The sequence below is a fragment of the Lagopus muta genome, chromosome 16, assembly GCF_023343835.1.
Source record: "Lagopus muta isolate bLagMut1 chromosome 16, bLagMut1 primary, whole genome shotgun sequence".
In the NCBI taxonomy this organism is placed as follows: domain Eukaryota; kingdom Metazoa; phylum Chordata; class Aves; order Galliformes; family Phasianidae; genus Lagopus; species Lagopus muta.
In genome coordinates, this window is record NC_064448.1 from 7,206,351 (window position 1) to 7,231,526 (window position 25,176).

The 25,176-nt window shown below is 39.0% G+C and overlaps 1 protein-coding gene across 2 annotated transcripts in view; it reads right to left on the minus strand.

Annotated features, from left to right (window-relative positions):
* The window catches only part of PHACTR3 (phosphatase and actin regulator 3), a 94,809-nt gene extending 72,275 nt beyond the window's left edge, over positions 1-22,534 (minus strand). The window contains exon 1 of one of the 2 annotated variants that reach the window (XM_048962774.1): positions 22,084-22,534. In XM_048962774.1, coding sequence (XP_048818731.1) covers positions 22,084-22,192 — 109 coding nt within the window. In that variant the 5' untranslated portion in view covers positions 22,193-22,534. The remainder of the gene's footprint in view (positions 1-22,083) is intronic. The other variant, XM_048962775.1, reaches the window with a different exon arrangement.
* Between the last annotated feature and the right edge of the window lie 2,642 nt (positions 22,535-25,176).

The window sequence follows — 25,176 nt, forward strand, 5'->3', positions numbered from 1 at the left end:
GTTTACAGTCAATTCTGAAAACATGGACTTCTGTCCTTCAGATACAAATAAATCACTAAGCAGCTGATTATTATTATAATGTATGTTGCATGACCCACGACACAGAAAGCATATTTTCATTACTCTGATGACTAAAACTGGCTACTGTTTTTATGGATGTACATACACAGTGTTATGAATTGGTGAATTCTTGTTCAATAATGACTCATGGACTATTGTTCTGTGTCTCTCTTGATCAGCTTCCCACAAAAATAGCTGTAAGAGTTTGAGACAGGCACTACATTAATCTTAGTAAGGCTGAGATGTATTGACATTATATCTATCCTCATCAGCGTGCATCTATCTCTATCAATTAGTACAGGAGTACCGGTGATTTTTTAGAGCATACCAGAGGCCACTCCAGTAATCAGCACCAAGGTCAGCTCAGCCTATACACAACCTACAGACGAATACGACCCAAATTCATTAAAAAGTCATGATCTCACTAAAAAATGCAGACCAATATTAACTTAGTGAAACACTTCATGAAAACAAAAAGGTGGAAAGATAAAAAAGATTTTAAAAAGAACACATAAATCTAAATTGTGCTTATCAACTACGTTCTTTACAGAACATTCTATGTGGAGGATAATGCAAATAGTTAAATGTGAGATAGTGTTTGTAACATTCTTTGCTCTTAGTAATGCATAATTCAGATGTGATGGAAGAAAAGCCAGAACTATGCACTACACTTGCATCTATTTTTCTTTGAATTGCCTACTACAAATATGGGCTAAATTGTGCCTTTAGGCATAGTCTTGAATAAAGATCATAAATTGCACAATCTCAGAAGACATGATATTCTAGCACAACTCCCTCTTTGCTTCATGATAGGGCAGCCACAAATTACTTTTTCAGAAGCAGTCCACAGTGCGTCTGCAATGTCTCAGATGCACATACTAACCCAAGCATTGCACTGCTACAACAAAAGCCTATTTCTCTTTGCTCTTCTTGTCTGCTCCTCAACTTCAGCTTCCATAGAAGGATGTCATAGAGAATAGACTGTATATAATCCTTCATATGCAGACTGAGACGGATACACATTTTCACTCCCTTAAACAGATGTATATAGTCTTTCACAAACACAGGTGCTTATTTACTTATTCATTTTTGTGGAGGGTTAGGTGACTTACATTTCATTTGAGTGTGGACTTGAAACATAGAGATGTATTTGGTTTATTGTGGTAAAGTAAGACAGCGTTCCAAAAGCAGGGAGTCTGGAATATGAAGTATCACTACTTAATCAGAGAATGCAGCAATAATAGATATGGGAAATCCCAAAAGTCAATCACTGTACATTTACTTAAATAACTGGTCTGGTATAGTACTGCACACAAAGATATTTCAGCCTAAAATTTGTCCTTTAAATGCATCCAATGGTTTGTGTACATGACAGTGCTTACAAAAACTAATCCAAATTATCTAATGTTGGGTGCTTGAAGTAGCTTAATTAAACAACACTAAATTTGCATTAATATTCTCAGAATTAAAGCAGTCTTAATTCAATTTATGTTAACATACTTTAGAAAAGAACAAAGCTAAATTAAACTGACCTCAGTTTAATTCTGGACATGAGTGTCCACATAGACTTTAATAAAGTTTAATTAATCCACTTTATTTTCTTAAGTGAAACTGTATGGATTTTCATAGTCTACATTTATGTAAACAGTTATCTTTAGACTTTTGTTTTTAATTACAATTCCATATGGGCTAATTTAACGTTTACTAAGAGGAACAAATTTTTCAAGGATTGTTCTTAACTGAAATTGTATTTTCCATCACTGTAAAAGAAATTTCTTACATACTGTTTAAATTACAGCCCTTAGTGTCGGTCCTCAGGCCTTAAAGTCTACTGCTAAAAAACAGAAATAGCTAGATATGATTTTTTAGAAAAAAACAGTATTCATTTAAATTTGAGGGTTAAAAATGGTTTGTTTAAGCATGTTTCTTTGCAAAATAACTTACAGCATAATAATTGGATTTTCTAGATTATGTGCTAAAACCACAATTTGAAACTATTTTTGGACTATGTCCCAGTGCAAATCAATCTTACAGATTCTGAAACTGCTAACACATATCTTGAAATGTAATTAATTTGATATCATGATTTTGTTGTCAAAGATACTCTGATTTATAGCTGCTAAAGGTTCTAACACAACAATAATAACTTTTTTTTTAACTTTCACTGTTCCCAGACCAGTTGTGTCCCCTCATTAGTTTCAATTTTTTTAAATATTCTTCTGTTCAAAGGGTGAGAAGCTCTATCTTTGGCTGCAACTGTGTTCAAATCACTGCTTGTTAGGCATGGCTCGTGTTAAGTGTGATTTCAGTTGGCAGGGCACTAGATTAGCTGTTGACATCAAGCCAACATTTAATTTTGTTTTCTTGAGTCATCTGTTGCCAGTTCCCATGACAACTGATCTTCTAGCCTTCAGACTTACTAGAAAGAACCATTAGAATGGCCTGGAGTACATGCAAGGAATAGATGGAAGTTTAACTTTTCATCAATGGGAACTAAAAAAACCTTTTCAGCTTTGCCTTCAGCAACATGTGACTTCTGTTCATGAAAACACAGCTGTTCTTATATTAGAAAAATAGAGTGAGCAGTAGTTTTTAACCAATAAATCTGTTTTAGCACCTTTCTGCTACAACTGCAGATTGAAGATCTTTATGTCCAAAATCATGCAGTGCAGAGCATAGTAAAAATATTTTTACATTATCACTTGCATAGCAGTGTATATAATAAAAATCCCAGTTGGTGACATCTCAAATATGGATTCATTTTGTTTTCATTAGAGTACCTGTACATTTCAATTTATTGTTTCACAGATGTGCAACTTAGATAGAGAAAATATTTCAAGAGGACATCATCAGAGCACTAAGTCAATCCAGAGCTTGTAAAAAATAAGAAGACCAATCAAAATATTATTTGAGCTTCTTGAAGCAAAAATACTTTTTGCTTAAAAAGTCAGCATATATAAAATATGTACAACCCATATACTCACTATGAAACCATAGTCTATGAAAGTCTATGAAAGCATAATTAAAAAAAAAAAAATCAATAGGTTGGATTACAAGCAGTCCTTACAGGAGAATACTGACATGCAGTGGTTATTTCTTAGACCATCTCCTGTTGAGTTTCAGAGGACTCTGTGCTGGAGTGGCTTCCAAAATCTGAATTCAATGTTCCTCTTATAAAAGCTTGTGAAGTAGTAGACAACCCAAATCCCTTTAAAATAAACAGAAACATAAATATAATAGAAAAAGGCATGTAACTGGTTGAAATACTTAGAGACTTCCCTTTACCCCTGCATTAGGTAAGCATTTGCCTCTATGGGAAGAAAATAAGCAGTTAGATAACTGTCATTCCATTTGGATTTGCCCACTGCTCAGGTACTTGTGCTACTAACAATTATGAGATGTAGGAGGACTTCCTATTATCCCAGATCTCCACAAAAACTGCAGCAAGAACTGCAATTCATACAAACTCAGGCATGGGCAGGATACTCAGGACTGTGATCTAAGAATCAATAACCTTCTATAAAAGCAACAGGCTTTTTTCATTGTCATTTTCATGCACCCCATTCAGTTTTGTTTCATGTACATATTTGTATGACCAAGGATGGATCTTCAACAGCAAATTGAGATTGTTTTCCTATGATGTTGCACAGAACTATCTTCTTGCTTCAAACAGTGTAAAAGACAATTACTCTGACAAGAAGCTACCTTGCTTTTCTTCTCCTCCCCTGCCCAGAATAAGCAGTTAAAACAGATTTTAAAGATAATGGGGGTGTATGTGGGAGAGAGGGAAAGATAAGAAAAGAGAATATGCCAGTTCTTCAGCTGGAGTTAACTGTCTTGATTCCACAGACGAGAGCCCTTTCCTCCAGCTGAAAAACCTCACCCACTAGTAATCACAGGTAGCCAAGTATGTTTGGTACCAGTAATACTGCATATATCAAAATGGCTTTTCCTTACAACTTTTCCCCATTTGACTTTAAAGCCACCCATTACTGTTGTGATCGGTAAAAACTAAGGCCAAAATGAAGCACCATGGCTGGGCTGTATGATTGCCATCTTTCAGTACTACAATGGAGATTAAATAAGTGCCCACAGTAACTCCAGCAGTTTTTACTGAAATCGTTCAGGCTGTGAATCTGGGCTCTGTGTGATTGTTTTACAATGAAGTTGGCTCATGAATGCCATTGATGCAGATGCTGGCACACATTCAAAAATGCTGTGTTTCATGTATTGCTTTTATCTTTACATACATTTGAGTATTTTTTTCTCCCCTTTAAAACAGCTCATAGTAGGTAGAGCTAAAAATGACCTAATCGCTTCAGTGCTGTTTCATGCCACGCGTGAAATTCAAACTGTGAATATAAAAAAGAGATCTTTCTCTTTAATTCTCATTTTTAACTGGATTGAGAAAGGCGAAACCTGTTCACATTTCAAGCCAGCATCAGTTAAATAAAATACCATCTGAAAGTCTGCAGAAGGATCATCTGGGGAACTTAAGACAAAACTAGGTTTTTTTGACTGGCTGAGAAAGCAATACAAATTAGCAGTTGCTAATTAAGATAACAGAATCACAGAATCACAGAATCACAGAATTGTAGGGGTTGGAAGGGACCTCCAGAGATCATCGAGTCCAACCCCCCTGCCAAAGCAGGTTCCCTACAGCAGGTCGCACAGGTCGGCATCCAGGCAGGTCTTGAACATCTCCAGAGAAGGAGACTCCACCACCTCCCTGGGCAGCCTGTTCCAGTGCTCCGTCACCTCACTGTAAAGAAGTTCTTGCGCATGTTTGTGCGGAACTTCCTATGCTGCAGTTTCCAGCCGTTTCCCCTTGTCCTGTCTCCACTCACCACTGAAAAAAGTCCGGCCTCGCCATTCTGCCCCCCACACCTTAGATATTTATAGACCTGGATCAGGTCCCCTCTCAGTCTCCTTTTCTCAAGGCTGAACAGACCCAGTTCACTCAGCCTTTCCTCATAACAGAGTGACCTTAATTTGTTCGTACATCCCTTACTGCTTTAGTTGGATGCAATGAAAGCCAATATAGCTGAGCAAATATTTCTGATGAGTAATACATTTGCATCTTCTTACATACTATCTGCATATTCTCCTTGATAGAATTACAGTTTTCCTGACACCATCATCAATGTGCACTTGCAAGATTATTTCTTCAAAATTGATATCAGTTTAACAGCCAAAGACAAATGGCGTGGCTCAGTTCTAGTCCAGTTCCTTATGCCAGCTCCCTCTTTGAGTGCAACTCTTAATTAAGTTTATTGGCACATGTGCAAAACATATGCTTGTTTATTCAAACTTTGCTTTGTACAGATGTTGCTTAATTCTATTAAATGAGAAAGACCACCATAAGTTTTAGGAGAAATTAGCCAAAATAAGAATAGATGGAACCATTTGAATGACAATTCAGTACCTTGTTTGTGGGAATTTCAATATTTTGTCTTCCTAAAAACACTCAAATAAGAAATTGTCATTTGAATAACCATGGTTTATGATATGCTTCTCTTCGTCACAGTCCAACATGGGGCATTCTGATATGTATGTATACTGAGATAATCCTGGATTTGGATTTTAGGTTGGCCCATAACCAGTATGAGTTTGGACTGGGCCATTCAGGAATGCACTCTGTGTGTAGCTGTCTGTCCAGCAGAGCTTGCTATAACTATGTCATCAGTGTCTTGGGTCATACTGTAATGAAGTTAACCATGTTCTATCCTCTAAACCTGCTCTAACAATTCAGACATTTAATCCAAGAACAGTATATTTTTTATCAATAAAAGGAATGGGAGCATACTGATAATTTCTGCAAAGAGACTTAATTGATAGTGCATTGAGTAATGAATGTCTAATTAATAAAATGAGAGCAGAATATAATGGATTTTTTCTTTGTACACAAAAGGCATCATTAGAACTCTTGAACTGTCATTAGCTCAGTCTCTTCTGCAGTGAGTCATTCTACTCCCTGAAGAAAGTCTATCTGCATTATAAAACTGCCAGACCATACAAATGATACAACTGAAACTTTCCGGATTACCCATTGGTTCTATGAACTTAGGGGATACTTTGGCAAGGCTGTACACATACAAGGCTGTGTGTGTAGGACCACATTACGACAGACAATGTTATAATTAACTTGTGATGCTTTGTAAACTGAAATAATCATTTTTGCAATTTCATGGTAAACTGGGTTGTGTGGATATTTCAAGGCTAATCTCATCAGAATTTTCCAAAAGTAAAAGCATAAAGAAAAAAAATACATGTTTGGTAAGATTTCCTTGCCCTATAAAACATTCATGTCAGCTGTGACCTCTTGGAAGAACTACCTGATTTATTCTGGAAGGGAACTGACACATCTTAAACGTGAAGAAACCAAAACTGAAGGTAGATATCCCTGATGACAGCTCCTGAGTTTGTGGTTCTTTTGGACAAGCTGAGTGATACTCAAATTAAAATGTAGCCCTTTGTAAATGGGCATGAGAAAAATCTGTCTTCTTCTTCTGCGCTATGAAGGTGATCACACCCTAGGGATATGCAGCTCCAAGGAAACACTCCCTGTTTGAATCACTGTAGGATAACCTTTTTTAACCATTCAGATCCAGAGAGTTAGCCATGCTGAAAGCCATTGCGGCAAAGAGTAAGCAAAGTGACTGCTTGGAAACTGAAAACAGAGTGTAAAGAACAGGGATATGGAGTAATAGTCCAGTAGTTTGACTTACCAACGCTTAAAAACAATAACAAAATAAAACTAACAAAGGAAAATTGAAATAGTTAAAAATAATGATAATTAAACAAACAAACAAGCGCAGTCAGTAGCACAGAGGTCAGAATTTGACCACATTGCTTTTTCTCCCTCAAGGTTTTTTTTTACCCTTGAAGGAGAAAAAGCAATGTGGTCAAATTCTGACCTCTATGCTATTGACTGCATAGGATCTTCCACAGGTAGTTTCTCAAGAAGGACCACAACGACAGATAATGGGATTTTTCAACATTCACTTTCTAAATTTTCTATATTTCTAGTGAATGTGACAACTCTAAACTAATCAAATACATTAAGAATCAGTCTTTGATTAAATAAAAGCCCTATTCCCCAACCTGTTTAAACAGTCAAATACAAATACAATAACTTGGTTGGAGCTACGTGATTGTGCACTTAAAGGTTTTGAAAATTCAGTATAAAATATTGCACAAAAATTACATGGTCATGGCAAGTATGTATGAAGGGAGTTCTTATACATACAGTGAAGAAAACTTGTGAAATTAAATGCTGAAATATACAAATCATTTGTATGCACAGAAATCCCATGAGTGCATATGCAAACCACTCAAGTATGCCTGTTAGTTATTGTAATTGCCATTAACATGTGCAATTACTTGTTCTGCATTACAATTCTAGGGAATGGTTAAATCAGCCACAAATTATGAATAGCTGAAAAATTCTACTTCTGTCCCCTGATCATTTCATCAAATCTCTTGTTGTTTAGTAAACAAAGTGTATATAATGGACTAACAAACTGCAAACTGTATGTGTGCTTGAAGTAGCTGCAGTATTCCCAGAAGGACTGAAATTCTGCTGTTTACAGAATAAGAATTCCACATGCACTAGCAGTGAAATTGTCCATCCCATGAGGCTTAGTCACATCATCAGGATGGGTTATTTGCCACTTCAAACATTGGCTGTTTTGTTATATATATAAATACACACACATATATGTATACAAACGCCACTTTGAATTTGTTGATTTGCACGATAATGAGTAAGGCTAAACAAATGCACTGTAATATTTGTGATTCCAGAGCTGCTGCCACTTTATGAAAATGATTATATGTATATCTTTGGGAAACAATTGCTGTAAATAACCCATCTGTCATGAGAAATAATCCTAAATAACACACTTGCCACCTCAAATATACTTAGATGGCAGTGGAATAGATGAAGCCTTCTTCACATCTCGGAAGGCAGAGTGAGTTCTGAGCAGAAGAATAATGAAATGAAGCAGCTACTTAAAACCACTCCACACACACTATTTTGAAGTCAGTGCTTTGAAGTCATACCTCCTGAAAGCTATCCAAATGACAAGATAAAAGCTGGAGCACTGGGTCAGTCATCAGGTTTGCTGTATGGGTGGAATACCTATACAGGAATCTCAGTGCTATTTCAGGACGATACAAAACATCCAGGTTATCAGTGAGATGGGTTTTTTGCACAGGTGTACGTTACATCAAAATGAGGGAACGAGATGTTGATTTTGAGAAGGTCTAATTAAAAATTTCACAATGAAAGTCATGATTTTAAAGTTTGGACCACCTGTGCTATGATGTCAGCACCCCTGAGAATGGGGTTGCTCATTTGTGGTACCCTGACTGAATATCTGACTGAAAAGCTCTAAGCAAAAAATGCAGTATTGCTATTCGCAACACAAAGATGACAAATTTTGAAGATTTTAGCATATGCTATTATATTCAGGAAAATCTTCCAGTAGCAGTTTTTTACCCCTTCTAAACAAATTCCTTTATCTCTAAGACTGTTTTTGAACGTCTGCTCTCTAGCACTTCCCTTTGCTGTCAGCTTATCAGGAGCTGTTAGCTCCCATATCTCTGATTCCATAAGAGACAGAAGCCCAGGACCAGCTGCCCAGTGCATTCATGACTAAATGCCAACCCTAATGGAGTTGTTACAGGCTTCTTGGAAAGGTCTTCCAGAGTTGTGTAACAGCACAGTTTGATTTATGCCATAAAGCAACTTCCAAAAAGTTGTCAATGATTGCAAAAAAAAAAGCTTTACTTACTGTAGCTATATAAACCTTGCCTTGTAGCTAGCTGTTCTTTCAACAATGTAAATATGCAATTACACGTCCATTCACCAGCACTGCAGGTGCAAGCTGAGCAACAGCATGTGTATAAATGTGTGTGGGTGTGCAAAGACTTCATTATGGTGATTTGTTAGCACAGTGAGTGAAGCTTTATGTCTAATGAATGTGTAAAGTGGGTTCTTAGCTTGTTTGAGTGAAAAACAGTTCTACCACTTTGTGTCTTTAGCCTATTCCTCTCAAAAAGAAAAGAACTTGGAAAAGGAGGAAGGTAGTTCCATTTCTTGTCGAAGCAGAAGCTTCACCTAAAACCTAATCCTGCTTTTTGGTACTGTCCTCAGTGAAGAAAAGTGAATACAAAGAAATTAGTTTTCTTGAATGATATCTTAATTGTATGCATGATATGCTCTTATGTAGTATTAGAATAAGACGTGTCGCATCCTGTGTTGTCATTTCTGGGACAGAAAACTGGGACTGCTAGCTAGCTTTAAATCATTTCTGGCATTAACGAGATTCTGACCAGAGGCTCTCTTTTATATTCAGGATATGCACTGCATTATTTCTTATTATATCACAATACACTGCAAAGGAAGAGCTAAGTCATCAAGACTAATCCTTTAAATCTTTCTTTCTTTACCATGTCAGACAAAATAAGACTATGCCGTATTTCCGTAATCTCTCTTGTATTATGAGAATATGATGATCTGTAAAACAACAAAATCCTTAAAATGCATGCATTCCTGTTGGCTCTGATACGTTCTGCCTTGTCTCCTTCTGTTAGAAGAGATAATTCTAAGTCTGTATAATTTCATTTTAACAGGCACTATCAGGCTAAAAATCATAGCATCAGCACAGAGCAGAGCAGGAAAAAAAACCAACACAGTTTTCTGCTGTTTAAAAATCAGTGTTTGTAAAAAGGCTTGATGCAGCACCTGAGGTTCTCCTTTTTCTTCAAGAAACTATCTAAAATGAAAGTTAACTTTGAAAATCTAGGGTACCTTGTTTGGCTTTTTTCTACTTGGATACATGTATTTAGATTAATCTGTTCAAAAGTAGTTCTTGTTGTCAGACAATTTTACATTATCTAACAAGATCTGAAAAACATTTCTGCAATGCTTTGATGGCAAATAGCAGGGGAATTTCTTGAGTTAAATACTAATTAATTAAACCCACTAGAGGTAGGCCTCCATTTCCTTTAATAGGATAAGAAATGTACATATATAGAAAAGCATAACCTACTCATCAGAGATATGTCCCTATGGATAGAGTGAGAACATTATCTTATATGTATGTATTCCAAAATTTAGAATTAATTTAACTTTGCTGATATTTTGATAGCATCTTAGCTGCTAGGAACATATTTAATAACTTAACTCTTCTAAAATCATCTCATCAGAGCAGCCAAAGAATCTATGACCTCAAAATGCATAAGCTCTTGGCAGCTTTTTGTGTGTATTTTTTTAAAATGAGTTACTGAGAAATACTTCTGAAATGCTCAATGGGCAGAGAAATAGAGAAAGATTAAAGTCCAGGATGGGAAGCAGAATGAATTTTCTGCAGGTACAGACACAAGAGAGCTGATTATATAAAACAGCATCTCCTGAATACGATAGATTTGTAATGCCCCAGGTCATAGTTTTCTGGAGGTCTTTGAAGAGGTTGCTGAAGAAATAGAGGCCTTTGATGTATTGGACTAAAGCCTAAACACATCCTAGATGTAAGTGTTATAAGGCAGGAATGAGGAATATATAAATGAAACAGAATAAGCTGTTTTCAGTAACTTGTTATTTTCTACTCATAGTTACTTCTTTGAGAAACAAGTTTTTTTCAGTCTCATGTTGCCCACAGTAACTTTGGAGATTAAAGGCAACTTTCAACTAAGAATACGGCTAATGGTACAGGATGCTAGTGACTCTGTGTAGCAGAAATGCTGAGTCACAGCCTGAAGCACTGATGGAGCACCTGGTGGGAAGGCAGGGCCAACCCAGGGGAGTTCAGCTGTATGCAATGGACCTGAGTGATCAGAAGGGCTGGCGCCAGGATCCACCCCTTCCCACACCTCATTTAAAGGTTGGCAGTGGGGGTAAGGGTGTCTTGTTGGTGATCAAGATTGTACCTCAGGCCCTTTAAGGGTAAGCAGATTCTTTCTGGTGTTTCTGTGTTTACAGTTGTTGCATTTGAGCTTTTCCTCACTTGCTGCAGCTTAGGGCTTTGCTGTGCTGCTGTCATTGTTGTGCTTTCCATTGTGTTACACTATTACACCCTGCTAAATATTACCTGGGAGGAGTGGCCTTGGTGTGAGATCAGTTTTGTTTACCACCAAAGCATTCATCTAAGAGAGACGTTGTAAGTGCCTGAAGGAAATTGTTTTCAGCCAGACACTTGTTAGACAGCAGAGGCTTTAGTCATGAGTAACAAATGGGTTTGTGACAAAGTAAGGTCAAACCGAAGACTAAAAATGGTGAAAGCCCAGAAAGGTAGTATTTGTTGGGTTCTCTGTTATGTTAGGAACACTATTAGCAGAAGAGCAATTCAAGAGGTGCAGGGGCTGCTGCATTTGTTCAGGCTAGCTCATGAAATGAACTCAGACTAGAAAGTGGAAAAACTGTAGAATACACAAATGGAAAAGGAAGGAAAAGTTGCAACAAGCTTTATCTTTTCAAGAGAGAATAAGAGAACATAGGAAAGCTTCAACAAGATAGGAGGAGTGTCATTTTTTTTCTGCGTCAGTCTTCAAAGATACTTTCCTGGAATAGAGAAGAGAGATGAGGATGCATTTCTATTAAGCATTGAGGGCCCTTTTAAAATGTTTTCATTCACACAATATTCTGGATTTTTTGAAGGCCACTTAATACTTATTGAAATGATCTTTCTTTCAATTTACTTTTGTGATCAAATTATAGCACAAAATGTATACCATAACAGTAAGAATCCTATCTGCTATCTATCTTGACAGCTGTTATTCATGTACTCTGTTTGCCTACAGAAAACACGTGTCTGAATCATGTCAGCTGTTAACCATTATTGCAAGGGTTCAAATAAACTAGCTGCAGGCAGTGGCTGATGTTTGCTGCTATTGCAGATCTAGCAGAGTCATGGCTTAGGTGAGGATATAATTTTTTGTATCACACTATTCAATTCTGAATTAATATCAGTAGTTTACAATAAAATAGGAAGTTCTTCAGGACCTTTCACGTTCCTAAATAATAGCAAATTCCCAGATGACAGAAGGTTCACTTATGTTCCTCACTTGCAGAAGGCAATGTTACAGACTGACTTCCTCTCTAGAATGAAATATTTCACATGTGAAATCTGAAGTGACATGAGTAGTTTATCTAAATTTTTGCATTAATTTTCTTGAGTTAAATGAGAAACTTGTTATTTTAAGCTCATAGTCTACAAGTGGAGAATTTGTATGGAGTGAATACTAGGCTCTATTTCATCTTCTCTAGAGCTTTCTCTGCATAGATAGTATTCTGAATATTTATTCTGTACTTCTAGATATTGTAAAATAGAGCAAAAACAAATGAGCAACTGTGACAGAAGTAAACGCTTTAGCTGAAGTTGAAATGATTTAATTGAGAATGGGATGCCTTTCTTCTTGAAGTTTCTGCAATGCCAGAAAGTTGTTACCCAGACTGCATAGTTGCTAAAATGGAAATATATATATTTAGAATATTTTATTCCATCACTATAAATGCAGAATTCACATAATTATAGAAGTCCTGGTTCAGAGAAACCCAATTAAGTCAAGCTTACGTACATTATCATGCATTCTGAGCAATCCAATTAGGCAGAGGATTTCAGTAGCTGAAGATAAGTTTAACTTGCAGGCCTAAATTTGTGAAACAATCCCAAGAACTTGGATTCCCAAGGCCTGCCATTAAAAGTCTGTTCAGCTTTGCTCCCCTCTTCCACAAACATCCCTGAAATGCCCCCCATTCCTGCCCACTTTAGCAGTGACTTAGGCACACTTAACTGACTGCTTTTTTTCAAGCTTCTACCATCACTTTCTCTCTGCTGCTAAAACAAATAGGAATGGTCAGGATTCAAAGCTTTCAATTTATCTGCCGTGCTCAAAATGGAGGGGGCATGTCATCACAACGCTGACTGTTCAGCAATGTACCTGACCATGACATGCTGGTTGAGGAAAAAATATCTCTTAATTATTTCCTTTCTCTGCCCCATACATCACATTTCTCAGGTCCAACTGAAATAATGATGTCATGCTACATATTGTGATGGAAACTTTCCAGACTCCAGTCCTAAGCCTGTTGTCATCAGCTTCTGTCCCTTACCTCCCCTTCTCTGCCTGTCACACATAAGCATACACACTTTACCTTTGCAGGTTAAGGTATTCTTATGTGGTGTGTTTACTTATTGCAAAGCAATCTCATCATCTCTCTTATGTGATAAGACAGGTAAATAGGGAGGAGAGTTTGATTCCCCTGTAGACTTGGAGCGAACTCTTTCTGTTGGAAAGGTCTGCTCTATGTAAATATTCTATACAGATTCATATCATGCACGATAAAAAGATTGATAAGTACCTGGAGGAGCAAGAGGCTTTCTTCCAGAGTGACATCAACTAAGATTTTGTCTGAATTTCACTAAGAAAGCAGGACTGGTTCTAGATGGTGAACGAACTTGCCCAAAGCATCAACGTTTATGTATGTTATGTGAGCTCAGACTGACTAAATATTACACTTTGTCTTCAGGTGTGTTCACTCAGCCACCCCTTGCTTTGCTTCCAGTCTGCATCCAATTTCAAAGCTAGGCAAGCATGTTCTCCCTAAATAGCATCATCTTAGCATGGTCAAAAAACACTTTCCTAGACCAGACAGACCACTGTTGTGACCCACAAGAGCATTCCTCATATTTTTATAAGAACTTAAAAAGTCTCATATAGAGTTAAGATGAAGACTTCTGTGAGCAATTGAATGAAATGTGACAGACATTCACTGCAGATCAATATAGGAAAGGCAGAGGGAAGATGGCAGGGCCTGAGGGATGTAGCAGCCCTCAGAAAAGGTTGAAGACTTCACTGGCTTGATGCAGTGCAGTGACCTAAGTCCAGCTGATGGTTATTGCAATGGAATGGGATTTGAGGGTGTTAAAATATAAGTGAACACGAGCTCTCTCTTCATTATATACACCATGAAGTGCTTTATGAATAAGAACTTGACTTCTTTTAAATCAGAGGTTTGCATGCATGAACCATGTATGATTACAGGATATTACCATGCTACTGAAAGCAAGATACTCTTTGATTAAGATCATCTTACTGAAATATTTATGCCAACTCAATCATGAAGCTATTGACCTGCTTCAAGCAGTTATATGATTTGCTCTCTGGGGCATGTATAAATTGGGTGTACATCATACCATAAATCAACTTGAATTTGAAACAAAGGTATGGGATTTGAAGGCACAAAGAATCCATTGTATTAGCATATGAACTCTAGCTACATTTGGAAGCAAAACAAAAGTATCATATTTAGCTTTACTTGGTCTTTAGTATTTACAGATCTAACCTGCCTAGAAAACCTGGAGTAATTAATTCTAGCTATTAAATTTTAAAATGCAAAGCCACAAATGTGATTTTAAAATGCCATAAAGAGGCAGGAGGGAGGAAGGGAATAATGGACAAATAGATATTTTATGACTTCAGTTCTCTGTCAAGTTCCCAGCAACCTCTGCTTGCTATGAAAAAAGGGTTTTAGAAGGTAGATTAATTGCAGAGGGGAAGGAAAAGCATTAAAAAAAAAAAAAGATTAAAAATCCCTTTCCATCTTTCATCAAAAAGCCCATGGCTTCCTTTTGTTCTCCTATTAAATGAAACAGCTTTCAGCATAAAGACTCAATTAGCAAAGGCTTTTAACAAATAGAAATCCTTATGCTAAATCTCAAAGTCAGAGACCAGACTTGCCTGTGTCCCGTGCATAAGCTGTTTTCTATTGTTATGACATGAAGCTAGGGAACAAGAAACTGGCAGATACATGAAATAAATTATTTTTTAAAAAATCAATATTACAATGAGAACTGGGCCTTACAAAATCCAGAGTCAACTTCCAGTGGTGTCACCGGCTTGCTATAAAAACTCAGAGAAGGAAATTAATCTCCATTCACCATGTGGAGAGAGAAAGGAAAAAAAAAAAAAAAAAAAAAAAAAAAGAGAACCTCTTGTTTTATTCTGCTGCTTTATGTCTTTTCCAAATTAGAAGAAGCTAGTTAAAGTCAGAACAGTTTCTCTTTATATGCTGCACAGCAACTGGCACAATAGTGCATTATGTCAGTTATGACCCATAGGTATTACTCAGACTAGAAATCTATGCTGGAGAATCTGAGCCTGAATCTTTTTTTTTGTAATCTCTGACAGCTCTTTTATGATACATAAGAAACATCTGAAGAGGTAAGGAGAGAAACAGAAATGCCCTTTGTATTGAGTATAGAAGAGACCTGTAATACTTCTGCATGTTGTGTGAGATACTGCAACTGTAAAGAAGCCCTTTTTCAGTCGGACAGCTTGCTTTGATGGTTGTATCTTTAGGACCTAAGAATTTCTTCAATTAGATGCAAATGCATTATTTAATATCCTTATAGAATAGCAATAAGGAAAAAAGAACAAGGAAAAAGAACGAAGAACATTTTTTGCGTACTGTACAACCTCATCCCCGCTGTTTGTAATGCCAGAGTAACGTCAGAGTTGCTGAAACCAAACATAATTGTGAAGAAATTGTATTTGTTGAACTAGGTTCCTTCAGGTGCATGGCAGAGGATTCCCAGGAACTAGAGAAGACAGTATTTAAAACATACTAGCTAGAACTAACAAACTTAATTCTGATTCAACAAGGGAAACAAAGGATGTAAGAACCTTCTAGATCAGATAACTAGTGAAAAAGGTTTTCAAGGATATGCAGTTAGAATGGTACTCTCTCACACTCAAGTTTAGACCCAATCTTTTATGTATGCCAAGGAATTTGCTAGCAGCACTGAGAATGGGAGGCAGAGCAGGCATCTGGAGCAGCAGAGCACAGCACAGGGTCTGCAATGTGGGAGAAGAGTGCAGGTTTCAGCTGTGTGACAATCACTTACGCTTGCACCTTTCAAAGTGAGATTCAGTTCAATCAATCACCACATGTGATTGTAATGATGGGAGGAAAACAGGACTCTGTTATTTTTCAAGGATTCCAGAGTGTCGATAGATGTGGGGGGAGGGGAAGGAAAAAAACTCTTAACACCAGCAAGTACTTCCCATATGTTGACATGTTGTGAATTCAGACTGTTATGATGCTGTGTAATGAGTACTTCTACTTGTTGGTCAAAAGGTATTTTCAGCAACATTCAAACTACCTGCCAACTTGGGTTTTAGGAGAAACAAAACTGTAAAATGCTTTTTTTCCTCATTACAGGTCTGTAGTTCATTTACGGAAGTCTAATATATGTCTAAATACACCTAGCAGAAGTAATGGTCAGGTCTTGGCAAAGCCTACAAACAATCCCAAACATGAATAGCACATTAATAGAATTCATTTCACTGCTACAAATCTTAGCATTAAGACATCATATCCCTATCTCTGTCTTGAATCCTAAAAAAATAAACTGTAAAAAGTATTTACAGTTTCAATAAGTAAAATATCCAGGCAACCAGCACGAGGTAGTCTGTATTAAGCATTCATCTTGTTCAGTGATCTGCAGCACAATGACACCACACTGTTGTCATGAATCCAGACACGTGCCATACCAAAATTACTAGATATGCTCTACTGCAGTTTGTGCCTAAGTCCCATGTGTGGGACTTGTGTAAGCACCCTGTGTCCATTCTCCTCTCCAGAAATGGGGGGATTACTCTCCCCTCCTGGAAAGTGCTGGTGAAGAGCTGCCACAGACAAGTCATGCACCAGGGAGGAAAGTCTCTGAGGCAGGAAGAGATGTTCCACTGCAGGACAGATGAAGGGAGTTCTGTGCTTCCCTGCATGACAGGACCATGGGTGCACATAGATCAGGTAGCAAGAAACTGGAGAACTGATGAGAAAGAAACAGAGCTTCCCAAAAGCACAACAACCCCTTTGTTACCTAGCACTGCACTACTTGGTGATACTGTGGTGATTCTTATGGTGCTATGTTAGGAACTGGACATTCCACAAATAACAAATGCCTTGGGGAGCAGTACAAGACTGAAGTTTGGATTTCAATAGAAATAGGATATTAAGTTGGAATGTGAATTAATATCTGCACATTTCTAGTCTCAACTGTGTGTTCCTCAGTAGAGTCCCTATGGTATCATATGAGAAATTAAATATATGTGGAACAGTAAGCTTCAGCTGGGAGCCCTTGGTCAGAATTAGATCAGATACTTGCTGACTTTGAGTAAAAGAACTTAAAATATCACAAAACTTCATACACATGAAAAATATGGTGATGTTATGGTGAAGTTAAAACCATTTCCTAGCTGAATTTTGGTCATAAATTAGTACTATTGGGAAAGGATGTAGGAGACTTGGCACACTTTTTTTTTTTTTTTAAAGAAGAAATACCATTCAGGGCAAACAAATTCTATTAACAAAACAGACAACTTGATACAGGAAAATGAAATAGAGACCAAAGTCTTTCTGGTAGAAGAAACCTATGAATATTTTCATAGGTAGGCTGGCTCAAGCATTAGCATCGAATCAATGAAGTACATCATGGATAAGACTGCAAATCCCTGATTTAAGTTGCAGTGATCTGAAAGACTGCAGAATGATGACAGCACCAGCAGGCTAACAGGCAGGGCATCAACAGCATCTTTCTTTTTTTTTTTTTTTTTGTCCTGACATTCACTCCACTATCAATTTTCTAGAGTCTTAAGTACATGTTTTAACTTATGGACAATTACAGGTTTTTCTGAATTATGGGCCTGGAATGAGTAGTTTTACAGCAAAGGTCACTGGAGCAGATTTAGAAAGCTGTCACTAATTTGTATCTGCAGCCCAGTTGTACCCATTTCTCTTTGCCTTTCATTTGTTTCTTACAAATATCCACAGCACAAACCTACTTTACTTTTAATATGTTTGAGTGTTTGAACCTTCCCTGCCATCAACTCCCATCAGCAGGTAGTTTGCTAGTGTTTCGTCCTGGTGGCTAAGGAGGGAAAGCATGACGTTGCAATTGCTAACAAGTCCCTAATGCTATGTGCAAGACTCAAACCCAGAGAACTTCTTGAAGCAATAAATATGTCAGTAATTAACACTAATGAAAATCTTCATCGGCATAAAATAACCCTAATAGGTCTTTGTTAGGCACGTGAAGGGAATTATAGTTTATCCAGGCTACCTTACAGATTTAGGAAGGAAAAAAAAAAAAAGGAAAAATTAGAAAATAAAAGTATAGAGTATTCCTATACTCAATGTTTTATAGCCTTATAACTTTCCCTCGGCATCACTTTGGTGGCTTATATCCCTATAGTACCTGTCTCTTATATCCCTATAGTACCTGTCTCTTAAAAATATAATACAAAATATAAACATACAAAAATGCTTCTTGCTGTAATTCTTTTGAATTTTGAGAATTAAGAACAGTGATGAAGGATTATGAATTATCCCATTTTCTCTCCTTAAGTTAATTCAGTGCCCTCTGCTGCTGACCATGGAGCAACATGGAGTATTCTGAAGCAGCTTTAACTTGCCAGATGTTGACGATCACCACAGCTTAGCACAGTGATGGAGAAGGCTTCTCAGTCAGTCTTCTCCAACCAGAGTTCTAGAAATCACGTGAAAATAGCTGTCAATGTGATCTAACACTGCTTGAGGAAATAACTGACTTGATTAAAGGGAAGAAACGTTAATTCCTTCCTATCTTTCTGCTATTCCCTACGCAAAGAACAGGAACAATATGCACTGTGTAAATACTGGAGGAAGCTATCTATTTGTCACTGAAGCTTGCAGCAGATAACTAGCTCCATATTTTCTTCTCAGGCTGCCATTGTGGCATCTTAGTTGATCACTGTGAGGAGCTGCTGTTTAATTAACATAGGACCTAAACAAAGGATCTAAATTTGTATCTTTGCTTTAGATTAAGTAGCTACTACCTGTCTCTAGTCAGGTTCACTGAATGCCTTGTTTATCTTAATTACTGCAGGAACATTTAATAAAATGCCAGTAATGTGCTAGTTTTTTAAAGGTCTTTTTTTTCATGTTAAGAAATTCACTGTGGTCTGTAAAGATTACATCTCTTCCAGTAAATCAAGCTTATGGAATAGCTTCTCATTTCTTCAGTGAATGCTTTGTGAAGAAAAACACAATAGATAATCTTTATTGTGAAGCCTCAATTATTTGATGCTTGGAGTAATTGCAACTTCTGCTGGCAGCAGCCAGGATTTTGAGTGTCCAGAACTTCTCACATCTTCTAATGTCTCAGGCTATTGGAACCAGTCAGCTACTTAGTTATTTCATGTGTCACTGGAAGGAGAGTCCTCTTCAAAGAAACAGATCAACCAACAAACTTAAGTCTTTGTTTCTCACGTGGGAAATTCCCTTTGAGATTTGATCTCAACCAACAGTTCATCAGAAAATTGCATATAACAGCTAACCAGATGACAGCAGGAAGGTGAACTAACACCTGCTGTCTTCAGTCCTTGAGTCTGATGTTTACATTACCCAGTATCACCTGAAAAGAGATTACGTGGTCCAGTGATAAAGAATCTTGAACTCACAGGACAGCCAGTCTTGCAACCATGCTGTGTACACACGATCAACTGTGAAGGTGATGTTTCAAGAGAGAGGAAAAATAAAACACTGCATCAGAGTTTTCTTAGGAAAATACATGAAATGCCTACTGGCACCTCTACATTCTCAGCAGTCTAGCATCACTGAAATCTCCTGGACAAAGCTTGGCTAAAATAATAATTAATACTGGTCAAGAAGAGGAGTACAAATTATATGATCACCAGGAAAATCTTTATAAAATAGGCAGACTTCATCTACCACTACATTATCTACCTTGATATCCTTTCCTGCAGTAGACATAGTGAAATGAATTGGTGCAGAATAATCCCACCACATCATGCATTCAGGAAAATGTTGCAAAAGGGGACTTAACCTCCAGCAGAAATACCTTATTCAAATGCCATACAAAAGTAGGAATGTTTCTGTAAGGATCCTTCAGTCATACCTTTGTTTTGCTATTGCCTTATTTGCCTGCATAATTTAAACATGCATTTAACTCATACATGTAATTTTTTAAAATGAACAAAGAATCCTACATGTTTGTGCTTCTCTAACAGGCGAGTCTGTGAGCAGGACTGGGATGTAAACACAAACTTGGGAACATTCAGCACTCCTAATGCATTTTACTTAAGTCTTTTAACTTAAGAGTCCATAGATGTTTATTCTGACCACACAATGAGAACGGCAAAATTTTTCAGAATAACATTGTAAGATAAAAAATGTTGTATGGTTTAGCATATATAATTCTTACAGTTATATTTCAGGTTTTTGAGTGATTCTTTAAAATAAGAGTAAAATATTTAATTAATTTGTTTTATTATCAGGTGGGAACATGCAGATGCTCAATACTAACTGATAAACAAACTTAAGCAGTATATAGAAAACCTGGAAAAGCTTACTGAACATCTAGCTCTATCACTCATTATTTTTACCAGCCTAAACTAAACCCATATGTATTTAGCACCTTTTGTTTCTTTCCACATATTGCATGCCTATCACAATACCTTAAAAGACATCCTTTCTTGCATATTACTATAGCTTCTGCCATGCAGTGGGACACTGTCCTACCAGCTAAAGTCTGTTTTAGGGGACGAAAAATGCTACTTAGTATTGATAATTCTTTCTCCTCACAAAAAAAAAAAAAAAAAAAAAAAAAAAAAAAGTAAAATATAAATATCTTTGTCTATGTGTCAGACACGTTGTATACTTTCTTTGTTGCATATTTCACAAATGTCCAAGTAATTGTCTAGCAGAAAACACCATAGGGGAATTAAAAGTGAGATTGAATATATAATCCTTTCATTAGTCACTTCTGCTTTCAGAAATCAAATGGCAGAAACATACATTCCTTTCAGTCAAGATTGCCCCTTTGGGAGTGAGTGGAGCAGTTCATGTTAGAGTCCTTTGTTCCCTTTACTTACGGTATTGGAACTGTTGGGCATTAGAGACAAATCATCTGTTGTTTTGCTTAATTTAATTTGTATTTAATTCTAGACCAAGGTGCTCAGAATTGCTTGATTTAAAAAAAAAAACAACAAATAATTGAGAAAACTTAAAATAGTGACAAGTATTAACACACACGTTGGATCAGAAGGGAACAGTGTGGCAGGTGTATCAAAAACAGACTGAAACATTTTATTCACACAGTAATCTGAAATAAACCAGACCTGGAGTTTAGTCCCTAAATGCAGTTTTGCACTACCTCTTTCAGGCTGACAGTGCCTGACCCAGACCTATTTCTGGGTTTAGAATTCAGCATTCAGCAGGGAGTATCAATGCTCCATTCATTGTCTTGTGCTATTTTGATTACTCTTTTTCTCTTCCAGGGCTTGCATGATTGTCTACTTATATAAACCCAGAGTAAACTGGCTCTTTGCCTTTGCTCCTAGCTTATTGCTGGGTCTTCCTTTGCAATCACACCACATTAAAGCAATGCAGTTAATTGTTTCTTTTTACTCTAAAGGGGTCGTCATTGCTCAGGTGCTGACATCTGCAATTACTGACTCAACACCCTAACAGACAATCAGAATTATTCCTCGAAGTGAAGTTGAGCTGAAAACATCATTAGCCAGTGTTAAAGGGGAGAAAAAGCCCCGATCTAATCAGAATATTATATGCCGGTAATTCAGCCGGCACCACCCTCTGTGGCCACACTTCGTAAGAAGATTACACTGCTCCCCATGAAGTGAAAATTACCTTCTTGAGGGGAGAAAGCGCTTAATTACGACCCTGCTGCCTCTCGTCTCCATGGTGATGCCACGCAAACAGCCCACTCCCTTCTACGCTGGGAGCCCCGACCCCCACGCTCTCAGGGCAGCCCAGGTGCGGCGCTCCCCGCGGAGCCCCGGCAGCACTCGGGCGGGAGCTGCGAGCGCAGGGCTCAGGGCTCCGCCGGCGCCGGTGCCCGCAGCAGCGAGCGTCTGCCTGCATCTCAGCGGGCTGCAAAGCGGCGGCGGATCGCGACGCGCCCCCCGGCGCTGCTCGGTGCGCGGGGCCGTTACCTGCGTGCTCCCCGGCCCCGGGGCCCGCGGGCTCGGTGAGGATGCTGGGGTCACTCTGCGATCTGCCTCGCGGGAGAAAGCAGCCGGGCCCTTCTTCCGATGCAGCCATGAGGCGGCGGGCGGGAGGCTCAGAGGCGGGGGCGGGAGGAGGCGCTCATGGAGCCGGCGGCCGCCGGGGGACAATGGGGACGGGGGCGCGGCGGCGGCGGGGCGTCAGCCGGGCAGCGCCAGCCGCGGCAGCATCTTCCCGGCGCCGTCGGAAAGCTGCGGCGGGGCCCGGCACCGGGGAGCTCAGGGGACGGCCGAGGACGCCTCAGGGAGGGGCGGGTGCGCCATGCCTCCCGCGGGGCCGGGCAAGAGCCGGGACGCGAGCCGTCCGTCCGCCCGGATCCCCGCCGCCCCCCGCGCGTCGCTCCCGGAGCCGCCTCAAGCCGCCGCGCCGCTGAGCGCATCCGTCGGAAAACATCGGGATTCTCCCATGGTGCCCCGCGAGCGGCCGCGTGACGTCACGGCGGGGGGGGGTGTGAGGGCGCCGCACCTGCACTGCACAAAGGCGGAGGCCGCCGCAGGTGCGCGCAGCTTCGAGGCTCCGCCCCCTCCCCGCGGCACGTGACTCACGGAGGGCCCCGCCCCGCCCGGCGGAGGGGGCTGCGGCGCCGCGACCGCCCCGGGCCGAACCGCGCTGAGCCCGTCGCGGCTCGTTGTCCGGCGACGTCGCACGGCGGGACGAGCGGTTCGGTTTGAGAGCTTGATCAGAAAGAAAAAAGGGCTGGTTTTGGGTTTGCTGAACGACCCTACCTGCTGTGTTCACGCGCGAGTTTCGACCGATAACAGCAGGCGAGTTTTGAGCGCTCTGCTGGCAACGCCGCACCGCCCTTCATAGGGTTATGCGTGTTGTCTCTCTGCTGCGTTCAATCCCCTTCGGTCCAGCAGTTGGCCGGTGCCTTCTGCCGCCCCACGGGTCCGTCTGCCAGGTTTTAAGGATGAAACTTCGTACCAGAACGTTTTCCATTAATGCAGTCATTCATTTACTCACATTTTTGGCTCTACAGAAACATAACATCTTACATATGATTTTATATAAAGGAAATGTGTTTTAGTCATCTCTAAAAGCAGAGGCCAATAAAGCAGTTTTGTGGTTTTTAACAATTAAAAACCATCACCTCTACCATGCTAAGAAGTACTCTTGCCTTTTTTATCTTGCAGTGGGTTTCAGAGCTGGCCAACATCTGCATTGCATTTGGGAGTCACCTTGGGCTGCGTTCCCTGAGCTTTGGGCTACAGAAAAAAAAGCCTGTGGGCTTGCATGTGATGCTTGGTTGTTATTGTCAAGTTGTATTTGACTGAGGTGTGAGCAAGGCTGTCCTGGTGCACTGCCCAAGGCCTGGATGCGCTGCTGCTCATAACAGTGAGTTCAGATATCATCAGGAGAATGAAAATTGAACAAAGGGTTTGAAAGCAAAATCTGAGAGTTTCTTGTTCATTGGGTGCTCTCCCCTCTGGCTTTGATTAAGACGCATCCAAAACAAGAAGTAAAATACGAGGTTTTTAATCAAAGCTGTATCATAATGTGATGGAGTGAGTTAAGATAGTAAGGGCAATCTCTACTTTTCTGAGAGCTTACCATTGCCATCGTGACATGTTTTATCATAATTTCTTCCAAGCCTTTTGAGTTAAGTGGCTCATCCTAATTCCAAAAGGACAGCTAAATGAGCCATTTATATCACAATCTAAAATGTTCCCAAGGAACCAAATAAACAGATAAAACTTAAACACTTTGTTTAAGGGAGGCTTTAAAGATACTGGAATGCATTTTGTAGCCTTTTGCCCCTAGCCAAACTTTTGAGTTCCATGACTTAACACTGCAAAGGAGTCAGGACTGACAATAGGTATTTCTGTGTGTGTGGATAGCAGAGTATGACATACGCACTGCATCCAGCTTTTAATCTAGAAATATCTCTTTTGCACTGAAATAACAAGCCAAATCCACTCTATTCCTAAAAAGAGGAAGTAGCATTTTTTTAATCTTTTTCCCTATGTAAGTCTACAGTCATGCTAGAAAATGTTGATGGTTCTGTGAAATTGTCTGTACTGATGAATACACCCACCTTCTGCAGTGAAGAATTGTACTGATTACTTGTATAAAATATGTAGTTTAAAAGTCTCGTATCAGATTTTGGCATTAGTGCAGGATGAATATATTAAAACATTTTCAACCCCCAGAAAGAATACCCCCAAAACAGCGTTGTATCCAATAGAAACACACACAGTGGTGTTTTCAACCAACTTACGTTCTGATTGCCTCTGTAGAGGGCACTTCATGAGGTCCCTTTGGATCCTAAAACATAGTCAGATAGAAATCAGCCAAACAAGCCTAGAATCTCTCTTGCTGCTTTAACTTAGTTAAAACATTTCATTTTCCCTCACTCCAGCCAAGCCAAGCATCCAGAGGCTCAGTGTGGGAATAAATCCTGGGTACTGTGCATGCCAGCTGACAGAGCTGCCCCTAGGCCACCTTGTTTCCAGATGAACCATCACTGTGCTTGGGAGAGGCAGTGCAAGAAAGAACAAATTGTGTTAAGACTGTATGTTTAAACCTGTGTCGCTAAATAATGCCTGATGAGTAAAAAGTATGCATCCTTACATGGTTTTTTGTTTTGTGTATAACGATGATGATAATGATGATGGCAGTGCATCTATTTGCACTTTTCATTTCCTAACCCTCAAGTAGGCTCTGCATTCTTTCCGGGGAAAACACAAAGCTTTTGACAGGGAAAATAGATGAGATTCATGGTGTTTTCTTTGTATTCAAGGAGTAATGCCAAAAGGTCTTCATAGAAGCAAGTGAAAGCTGATGGGCAAGCACCAACCAATATATTTTATGTATTCTAAATAGTAAACCACCCTGAAATTAGAGTGAAACTAAGTCTGGTTCTAGCTGTTGCTACCAACACTTGAAAAATTGCCCTTAACTTCCCTTCTTCTTTGAGATGTAATTTTATAAATGTCACAAACAAAAATATTTGCAGGATCCAAACTTCTATTGGTAGTGACATGGTTCTGCTTTTATTCTCTAACTGTAATAGTTTTCTG